Raw genomic sequence first — 11,161 nt, forward strand, 5'->3', positions numbered from 1 at the left:
CAACTATTTGGTTATTGCAAGTGTTCTGGTTCTCCACAGTAATTAATAGTTAATGACTCCAGTGTGTTTAGCAGAAATTAGTATTGTCTAATTTGTTGATTTTTTTCATGCCCGGATCCTATATAAACCCAAGCACATTACGTTAATTGTCTCGTCCGCTTGTAACACTTTAGGTCTTATTGTTTATACTAAACATAATACCTTTCTTAAGTGCTGTGCTACTGGCTTTCCATTAACTACATACTGTAACTAATGATTCAGAATTATTATTATTAGCGGTCATGCGTCAGGTGGCATATCAGTCGCAAATGTATTCATCCCTCATGCAGAGCAGTTTGTGTATCATTGTTCTAGAATCTAAAATAATCTTTTTTTGTGCTTTAGTGTCCCATGGCCCCTATTTATTCCTCAAGCTTTATTTAAACGACAAATATTAACATTTATATTTGAGTCTTCAAGTTTGTGAATATTTTATTGTATTAATGATATAAGTGAAAGAATAAAATTTTCATATTTTTTTCTGGCTAATAAAACAATATCGTGTCAAAAATTTAGAAAAAAAAAAAAAAAAGAAATCAAAATATTTGTAATAATGAGAGATAATTAAGTTGTCCAAATAAAACTTTAAAATGTTTATAGGCATGTGGGCAATGAAACTGAAATAGAAGAGATTTTGTTTCTTTATGGCAAGACTTGATCAGCGCTCACGCTAGAGGTCTATAGAAACATGCAGGTAACTCTGCAAGGAGATGAGGGAAATGAGCCCATGTTTTCGTTGTTTTGAGCAGTGACGTCACAAGGCAGACTCCAACGTCCAGATCCTTAGACCAGATCCTAAGACCAGATCAAAAACAGCATTAAACAATGTCGCTTGAAAAGTGGCGCAGACTTTCTTCCATCTCTGTAATGGTCTTGCTTTAACCTGCAAGGGAAATAAACACATCAAACTGAAAGGTGTATATGCAAGTGACTTCCCCTTTTTTTAAAGAACGAGAATCCATGAGACACCGTAAGCAAAACTTCACCGGTTGATACCAATCCTAGTTACGTATAAGTGTTTCTCAAACTTTTACCAGTGGGGACCTTCTCCAACCCTGACGAACAAATTTACTCTGTGTTTTATTTGTTATTTGTTTTTTTTTTTTTTTTTTTTTAAAGGATAAAATCTGAAGTATAAAAAATACTTCTTTTAGTTTTAACATACAAGTTTTTTCTTTTTTTTTTTTCTTTTTTTTTTCTTTTGTATTTTTTTTTTAAGTTTAGACCTTTTTTTTATCAATGCTCAAGGTTATTACGTTGGGGTCGTAGTCCAAGCCTCTTGCACTACGGCCGCAGATGGAAGAGGGCAGAGTTCGAACTCGGGGCACTTTCTGAAGACAGTCAGAAGCGCCAACCACACGACCAGGCGTCCACAGAGTAGCATTTAACGTGTTTAACTTTAGATAAGATAAGATAAGATATGATAAGATAAGATAACTTGTATTGATCCAATCAAATGGAAATTCGGTTTGACTACAATTGACAACCTCAGCGTAACTACTGTAACAATAACAATATAGATGCACAATATAGATGCACATACGAACGACATTCACACACGAAAAACACATACACACTCATAACCAGCGCTTTATAAATAGACTACTATGTACTTCTCGATGACGAGAGACTGTTAATTTTTAATGTTGGTCATCCAGGTCTATTATTATTGAATGTTTTAATTTTCTTCTTTGGTACAATCATGTTTTCACAGAACTGAATGTTGGCTGTGGGTTGTATGTAGCTCTTTAGAATCAAATCAGTTTTCGAAAATCTCAGATGTAGCTACGAACTTCAGATGTAGCCACCATTCGTTATATATAAATTTGATAAATGGTACAAAATTTGATAAATGGTACATTTCAAGTTAAACAATATGTTTTGGGCTATGACTCTTTCAAGGGAATAGGACACGATAGAGTAGAATGATTTAAGAGATTTTAATTGATACATATTAAGAGAATAGGAGAAAGAGAGGGAGAAAGAAAGAAAAAAATAGAAAGAAGAAAGAGAGAGAAAAATAAAGAAAGATAGTGAGAAAGTAAGAGAGAAAAAAAGGGAAAAGATAGAAAGAAGAAAGAGGAAGAAAGAGATAGAAAAATAAAGAGAGAAAGAAAAAAGAGAGGCCTTGCGGTTCACTAACACTCACAACATATAATAAATCTAGAAAATGACTTGATAATGACAGTCCAATGTCATCAGTTTCTAATCCAAAATATCGTCTTGCTTATGCTGAAAGTGTGCGTCCTCAACTGCCGTTACTATCCCAGAACTACTTCCGTCCAAATAAAGTGCTATTTAAAGTCGCGTCGCTAAAAGGAAATTCCCGATTCAACTAATCCCAATCTAAACCTATAACAGAGGAGAAAAAGAGAGACTGGCTATACTTACATGTCTGTAATCTCTGGTAGCAAGAATTCAAATAGCTGAACAGTAGAAACGCTACGACCAGAACACAAACCACAGTCCAGTCCAGGGCCTGGCCATTGTTGAACACAAGCAGAACCTGTACACACATTTAGAAAGTATAAAAACACAGGTTGTAGCATACAGTCACATCGATTCTTCAAGGATTGTGTATGAGCGTATACTAGGTCTAGGCGCTTCCGCGCTGTGTCTAATGCAGATAAGTCAAACGGAGGTAACTCTCAAATAACGAAATCAAATAACACAGTCGAAAGGCCAACAATAGAAGGTAATCGACGCTGCGATTGAGTATCGAACAAGAAGTTTTATAGTACCGAAGGGAACTGTCGAATGTCGTCAAGCTAAATGTGTACGTTCATAGAAGCTTTCCTAAAGCCTTTAAAAGTAGTCTGTTTACATCGGTTGATATTTCGCTATTCTTCTTCAAAGCCTAGTCTACTTTTTACTAGTCGCGTCATTGTCTTTAAGTCAAAACTTCAAGAAAAAAAAAAACTTCCCGAAAAAAAAAAACTTCCCGAAAAAAAAATCTTCCCGAAAAAAAAACTTCCCGAAAAAAAAACTTCCCGAAAAAAAAAAACTTCCCGGAAAAAAAAAATAGACTAATTTCTAATCGTGCCATAATAAAGGCTACTAGTTCGTATCACGTGTGTAAAAGTGTACTAATACTAGATGTAAACAAAATTTCACTGATGATCTGATCTACAAGAGAAACATAAAGGTGTACACAAAAAAACAACAAACTGTAATTTCATGCATTAATTTTAAAAGGATGGACACGAAGTAGAAAGCAAGGTAAAAGTGCAGCAGTGCCTGGTAATTACAAATGCCCATCCTGTGACCACAGCTGTGTATCAAGGATTGGCCTCTTTAGTCACACAAGAAGTTGCAAAGGGAAAAGAGCGTCACACTGAACATAAAATGCCACAGAATGTAAAATAAAATAACACACTGTTTAAAGTTGTGTGTTTTTCCCTTTCAATACAATTATATGCATTCAAAATCTCATTCCAGAAACTACCCTTTTTGTCCTAAATCTAATCATGATTTTAGCCACTTTTTTAAATTGAAAAATTGACACAGTTGGCAGCGACTTAATTCACAATCTTTATACAAAGTGTGGGACCCTCCCCTCTGCCCCGAGGGAGAAAGAGTTGAATTTCAGATATTTGTCATGAAGTGATTTGGCAATTCAACAATACACGATTATTGAACAGAACACCTAAATGGCTATTCGGATACTACTTGTATTTTATTTCTATATAGTCTAATATATAATAGAGATTAATATATAATAGAGATTCTTTTATTAAGGCGAATTAAATGATTACCTAACGATCGATTGTTAATTAATCAATGGACCTCATTCACCAATCGTAAACAAACAACATTTAGCCACGTGATAATATGGATAAAACAATGGAAAAAAACGTATCACGTGACAGCCTTTATGGATTAAATATTTTGTATAGAAGATATAAAGAATCACGTGGCTAAATGTTATTTGTTTATGATTGGTGAATGAGGTCCATTCCAAACTTCTCAAAAGTACATATTAACTCTCGAAACAGAAGACTTACAAAATTGGCTTTGGGTTGACCTGGTTGCAGGACATCCACGTAACCGGAGCTAGATCTGAAGTTGCTGGTCGGTGACTGCAGACACCTTTCTGCAGATTGTTGTAGGTTGTCGGGATACGGTGGCAATGGTGGTTGTTGGTTAGAGCATTTGGCTGTCAGGAGATTGCCTGCAGATGAGTAACCAACATTCAGCATTTCCCCCTTATAGGCCGGTAGATCCAGGGTAACGGTGTTCCCTACATCTAATCTGTGTCCAATAGGATTTTCTTGTGTTGGGATGAAAAGTTCATGGTCAGCAGAATGGACATCTCTGAAAGCCTGTGTAGAAAAAAATTGAATAGACATTTCTGAAAGCCTGTGTAGAAAAAAAGTTAATGGACATTTCTGAAAGCCTGTGTAAAAAAAAAGTTAATGGACATTTCTGAAAGCCTGTGTAGAACAAAGTAAATGGACATTTCTGAAAGCCTGTGTAGAACAAAGTAAATGGACATTTCTGAAAGCCTGTGTAGAACAAAGTAAATGGACATTTCTGAAAGCTTGTGTACAAAAAAAAGTAAAGTACCCAATTTATTGGGCAGAGTATGTAAAGGTCACCTGTTTCTATAGATTACAGTTAATGGAGGTGTCATGTGACCAGCACAACGACCAACCGTCTTTGATTTCCCCAACTATGGTCAGGTACCCATTAGAGTTGGGCGAACTCAGGCAGGGGCGCCCTTAAAATCCAGAAATGAAAAAATCCCAGTCTTCACCGAGATTCGAACTCGGGACTCCTCGGTTGGAAAGCCAAGCGCCAAACCACGACCCCGAAAGCCTATGTGGTCAGAGAAATAAGATAGTATTGAGAGATAATCTAACTAGTCAAAGTGATGTAAACTATGTATGACTTATGTATATTCATATCCCCCTTGAGGCAGACTGTTAGTGCTCTTACAGTTAGAGTGGGATAGTTATATTATTAATTTTAGGCTGTAAAATGATCGGAGACACACACCAGAATTAAGTTTAGCTTCGTAACTTATAATGACCACAATTTTGTCGAAAAGTTTAGTGCTTAATTATTAGTTTAGTCATTAGCTACACCTTGCCCTCCCCTGCAGATGTTCTTGGGAGGACGAACTGCTAATATAAAGAGCAGAATGTAGACAAAATCTTTATAGACTGTAACAAGTCTCCACTAACCTCATTCATATTCAATCTTGTCTCACTAGATACTCGTCTCACCAGACGCTTGTCTCACTAGCGCTTGTCTCACTAGATGCTTGTCTCACTAGCGCTTGTCTCACTAGATGCCTGTCCCATGAGACGCTTGTCTCACTAGATGCTTGTCTCACTAGCGCTTGTCTCACTAGACGCTTGTCTCATCAGACGCTTGTCTCACTAGATGCTTGTCTCACTAGACGCTTGTCTCACTAGATGCTTGTCTCAGTAGCGCTTGTCTCACTAGATGCTTGTCTCACTAGCGCTTGTCTCACTAGATGCCTGTCCCATGAGACGCTTGTCTCACTAGATGCTTGTCTCACTAGATGCTTGTCTCATCAGACGCTTGTCTCACTAGATGCTTGTCTCACTAGATGCTTGTCTCACTAGATGCTTGTCTCATCAGACGCTTGTCTCACTAGATGCTTGTCTCACTAGACGCTTGTCTCACTATATGCTTGTCTCAGTAGCGCTTGTCTCACTAGATGCTTGTCTCACTAGATGCTTGTCTCACTAGATGCTTGTCTCACTAGATGCTTGTCTCACTAGATGCTTGTCTCATCAGACGCTTGTCTCACTAGATGCTTGTCTCACTAGACGCTTGTCTCACTATATGCTTGTCTCAGTAGCGCTTGTCTCACTAGATGCTTGTCTCACTAGATGCTTGTCTCACTAGATGCTTGTCTCACTAGATGCTTGTCTCACTAGATGCTTGTCTGACCATCGCTTGTCTCACTAGATGCTTGTCTCACCAGATGCTTGTCTCACTAGATGCTTGTCTCATCAGACGCTTGTCTCACTAGATACCTGTCTCACGGAATGCTAGTCTCCTTTAATTTGCGGCCCTCTACGTAAAACAATACGCTGCAGTGAAACAATAACGCAAAATGGTAATAATAAATAAACACATGCTTACAACAGAACATGAAATATGTTTGTGAGCTCATTTTGAGCGCTGAACCGAGACACGTAGGTCAACGGTCCATCCACGTGATATTGATATTACACATCAGACTGGTCACTAAGATGTAGATACGTGTAATACTATCAATGTGTCGCGAATGCTGTAGAATGCTGGAGTCACACCTAACGCGTAACAAACATAAATGGTAGAGATCAGTGATGCCCAACCTAATTTGACCAGCGGGCCTTTTTAATTTCCGACACTCGTGTCGCGGGCCACAACAAGGAAAGGGTTAAAAAAAAAAAAAGGGGATTTCAATTAACCTGAAGCTACTTGATTAGAAACATATCCCATCCATACGATATTGAAAGTTTATTTATTTATTCTCTTTTGCGTAGGCAAAAAGGCTTCATTTCTCTACTTATAATGTTACAACTCGTAAATCCTTCAAACTGCCAGTAGAGACAATTAAACCCTTGTAGGCGTAATATATCTTAACTAATGAAATTTCGAATAACTTGAATAACTTTCTTTTGTGCGAAACTAAATAAAACTTTATTTATAACATAATCAAGTTGAAATGAGATTAAATAAATATTTTTTATTGTAAAATGTTTGACATGTTTCGGATGTTCCTTCAGAGTTGAAGATAGTTTACTTCCTAGTCCAAACCTCCCGCAGGACGACGGGGGATGGGAGCGGGCAGGATTTGAACCCTCGACCATAGTTTACTTCCTAGTCCAAACCTCCCGCAGGACGACGGGGGATGGGAGCGGGCAGGATTTGAACCCTCGACCATCGATAAGTCCGAACGACAGTCCAGCGCGCAAACCGCACGACCAGGCAGCCATCCAAAAAGTAAAGTTAAACTTTCAGACCTGTTATAGACTTATGGAATAATATCTTTGAACAAAATCTAACCAACTACAACTATGTTGCATCATTCACAACTAATCAACTAACTTTCCCCCATATCACCATTTAAACACACATACAAACATTACAAGTGGAGGCGCGGTGGCCGAGCGGTAAAGCGCTTGGGTTCTGAACCTGGGATCCCGAGTTCGAATCCTGGTGAAGACTGGGATTTTTTTATTTCGGGATCTTTGGGCGCCTCTTGAGTCCTCCCAACTCTAATGGGTACCTGACATTAGTTGGGGAAAAGTAAATGCGGTTGGTCGTTGTGCTGGCCACATGACACCCTCGTAAACCGTAGGCCAGAGAATCAGATGACCTTTACATCATCTGCCCTATAGACCACAAGGTCTGAAAGGGGAACTTTACTTTTTTTTTTTTTTACAAACATTACAAACACCGTTCATTTGTTTTGCTTTGTTTTAAACAGCTACACTTTCTTTAATGAAACAAAGATGTTTTCTTTAATAAAACAAAGATGTTGGCTTATTATCATGTTCCACCAAAAAGTAAAGATCCGTTCACTTTTCCTGCTAGATTCTACACTCAGAGTTCTATTTCTTAAGCGCAAAAAAATGTTAAAGGTCATGTTAAAGGTCATGTTAAAGGTCATGTTAAAGGTCATGTTAAAGGTCATGTTAAAGGTCATGTTAAAGGTCATGTTAAGGGTCATGGTACCAATCCATCAGAGAAACAGTAGTTAAAGATACACTTTTTCAACCTTTTTTTTAATTGGGGGAGGGGGGGGTACTACACTTTGTGCCAACGTTTCTGCGGGCCTGATAGAACCACGTCGCGGGCCGGATCTGACCCGCGGGCCGTATTTTGGGCATCACTGGAGTATAGATTGACTAGAGTCCGAATTTCAGCAGACGAGAATGTTTATTCAATAACACAATATTCTGCACTTCATAGTAGTTACAAAGATGAGCCAATTCTTAGAAATATAGTTACGCCCGCATAACATGTTGACAGAGTGTTGTCATAATAATAATTTACTAGCAAAGCTAGAACGCATATATGTTTTATCTTATCTTATCTTATATAATACAGACGTTACTTCAAAAAAGAAGATGATTACGTCCTACGCGTCATGCATTTAGTCATGCATATTAACCAATGGCTTAAATTCTGCAAAGTCACAGGTTTTCCTGGCTAGCTCAGGCAACCTATTCCATGCTCTAATAGCACTAGGGAAGAAGGAGTATTTGTACAAATTGCGTACTATTTATAATGAACTATTTATAATGAACTATTTATAATGAACTATTTATAATGAACTATTTATAATGAACTATTTATAATGAACTATTTATAATCAACGCCTATAAACTGCCAATGCCAGCAAAACAACTATTAGTTCATGTGTCTTATAATAATATTTTTTTCCAAAACTTACCAAATATCCGGCAAAAAAAAAAAAAAAAAAAATTATTGTACAATGCACCGATTCTTTATGTTTAAACTACTAAGATAAGATGACATTGCTTTGGTGTATACATGGCATGTCCTCGTCTTTTATTGTCTGTCAGTCATGACAAAGGTAAACACAGCAAGGAGGCTATTCTGACAAGCTCATTTATCAAGCTCTTGTTTCCTAATTTACCATTGGTCACTTTCGATAGTTGCAGCCAATGGCAGCCCAACATTTCTATGTGGTTAAATGCATTAGATACTCAGACATGCGCACACGATAACCCAAACACGTATCGTCTGCTTCTACGTTCGATATGGTTAAGCCCCCTTTGTGTGAAATTTCAAAGAATCTTTGTCACCTGGTTTATTCATGACAATGTTCACTATTTAATTCATTAACTGAATCTTCTAACGCTCCAAATGTCGCCGCCTTAGCGAGGGGAGCGAACGTAATTATTGGGAATTAGTGGAACGCCACTAATGTATGACCTCTTTCAGTCGCGAAGCCACTTTGGATCATTTCATAGAAATGAGATGAATGCCTGGGCATTAGCTGTGGTCGGAACCAGGTCGTCCACACTACTCCACACAGCAGTTCCCCACTCTCCTCACAGCAGTTCCCCACTCTCCTCACAGCAGTTCCCCACTCTCCACACAGCAGTTCCCCACTCTCCACACAGCAGTTCCCCACTCTCCTCACAGCAGTTCCCCACTCTCCACACAGCAGTTCCCCACTCTCCACACAGCAGTTCCCCACTCTCCCACACAGCAGTTCCCCACTCTCCTCACAGCAGTTCCCCACTCTCCTCACAGCAGTTCTCCACTCTCCACACAGCAGTTCCCCACTCTCCCACACAGCAGTTCCCCACTCTCCATACAGCAGTTCCCCACTCTACACACAGCAGTTCCCCACTCTCCACACAGCAGTTCCCCACTCTCCCACACAGCAGTTCCCCACTCTCCACACAGCAGTTCCCCACTCTCCCACACAGCAATTCCCCACTCTCCACACAGTAGTTCCCCACTCTCCCACACAGCAGTTCCCCACTCTCCACACTGTAGTTCTTCACTCTCCCACACAGCAGTTCCCCACTCTCCCACACAGCAGTTCCCCACTCTCCACACAGCAGTTCCCAACTCTCCCACACAGCAGTTCCCCACTCTCCCACACAGCTGTTCCCCACTCTCCACACAGTAGTTCCCCACTCTCCCACACAGCAGTTCCCCACTCTCCACACAGTAGTTCTTCACTCTCCCACACAGCAGTTCCCCACTCTCCCACACAGCAGTTCCCCACTCTCCCACACAGCAGTTCCCCACTCTCCCACACAGCAGTTCCCCACTCTCCCACACAGCAGTTCCCCACTCTCCACACAGCAGTTCCCCACTCTCCACACAGCTGATCTATTCAAAGGAACGGCAAGTGCTGATACAGTTTGGGATCAGTGGCGTCGCAGGCTCTGCCAGGGTGTAACACAATGTGCTGAAAGCTGCCTAAGGGTCGCCTGCTGCTGAGTTTTCCTCAGGGTTGACTCATGAAGCCTTTTATGTGTTTGTTTATAGCTGCAAGGTAGCGTAGGTTTGAATTCAGAGTTTTCCTTCTCTTAGGTGGGTAGCCACCAGGGGCGTAGCTAAGGATTTGGGGGCTCGGGGGGATCTTCAAATCCTCCCCCTCCTCCCCCCACCCTAGCTAAGCCACTGGTAGCCAGCCAAGACTAACGAGCCCCTTCTGCCCGAGAACGCCACTAACACAAATTTGATAACCACTGCTCTAGACCTGCGCTCTGCTTACATTATAAGAAGCTAAAAATGCTGAAAAGAGTATTTTAAAAAATTAATTAGTTTAACTCTTTCTCTCCTAACTGACGATACCAACGTTCATTCCACCAGAATGTGGTAAATAATTACGGAGAGAAAGAGTTAAAACGTTAAAACAATAGGATCGTTCTTGCTAACTTAAATTGAGATTGGAATTGTACACAAAATACATAGTAATGATCTTTTAACAATATTATTTTTGTTGAACGCCAGGTAGTATGTAGCCTGATATCAGTGCACCATTATCATAATATTGCGATCTAAAGTTTATTAATTAATTCGAAGATCATTTTTTCTTCTAAAATTGAGAATGTAGACTTACTCTAGCATGCGTTTCCATAAATCCTCTAAATAATAATTCTTTGATAATAAACTTTTCCGTTAAAAACATTTTTTCGAGGCTGTCGTCGTTGTAGCGTAAGGGCAAAGGAAGAGAGTCAAGCTTTAGGGAAGTCTTTCCTAGGGAGAGTATAAGACTTGCTTATGGAACTGCAGTGTGGCAATGAGCGTCTGTCGTTCCTGTGACAACTCTCTGGAGTTGTGCTGTCACTGTTGAAACTGCGGAGATGCCTAAATTCAAGGTAAGCAAGAACAAATAGTGAACCTACAGATAGTTGTAACACAGGTGTTGAGCCCAAGACATCAAAGAGACTTGTCAGGGCCGGCCTTAGATATTTGGAAGCCCTTGTCAAAGTGAATTTGTTTGCCACAAATAATTTTTTTTAAATAAAGCAGCGAGAAAATAATATTATATAATTTATCTAAAACCAAGTGTTATCCAACAATAACACTGGGGACAAGTTTCTCTATTTCTTCTCTAACAAAATGAGTCCTATCGCAATCGGAGCCGCTTTTAACCGTATTT

At 39.5% G+C, this 11,161-nt stretch overlaps 1 protein-coding gene across 2 annotated transcripts; it reads right to left on the reverse strand.

Moving 5' to 3' along the window:
- Nucleotides 1-506: 506 nt before the first annotated feature.
- On the reverse strand, nt 507-8,591 carry LOC106068676 (uncharacterized). Of its 2 annotated transcripts, XM_056021852.1 has the most exons (5): nt 8,462-8,590; nt 5,226-6,107; nt 4,044-4,361; nt 2,431-2,545; nt 509-922 (listed from the first exon to the last, which is right to left on the reverse strand). In XM_056021852.1, exons 2-5 carry the CDS (start codon nt 5,232-5,234, stop codon nt 918-920), a joined length of 447 nt encoding a protein of 148 aa, XP_055877827.1. In that variant the 5' UTR covers nt 5,235-6,107; nt 8,462-8,590; the 3' UTR covers nt 509-917. The 2 variants fall into 2 exon arrangements, with proteins under 2 accessions (XP_055877826.1, XP_055877827.1); XM_056021851.1 differs by lacking the exon at nt 2,431-2,545 and having other exon boundaries at nt 507-922; nt 8,462-8,591.
- Nucleotides 8,592-11,161: the final 2,570 nt, after the last annotated feature.

Source organism: Biomphalaria glabrata, chromosome 2, assembly GCF_947242115.1.
Source record: "Biomphalaria glabrata chromosome 2, xgBioGlab47.1, whole genome shotgun sequence".
Taxonomy (NCBI): Eukaryota; Metazoa; Mollusca; class Gastropoda; family Planorbidae; genus Biomphalaria; species Biomphalaria glabrata.

Coding starts and splice junctions, on each gene's coding strand:
- LOC106068676 (XM_056021851.1), bottom strand. Junction 923..4,043: donor GTCAACCCAAAGCCAATTTT/GTAAGTCTTCTG, acceptor TTTCCCTTGCAG/GTTAAAGCAAGACCATTACA.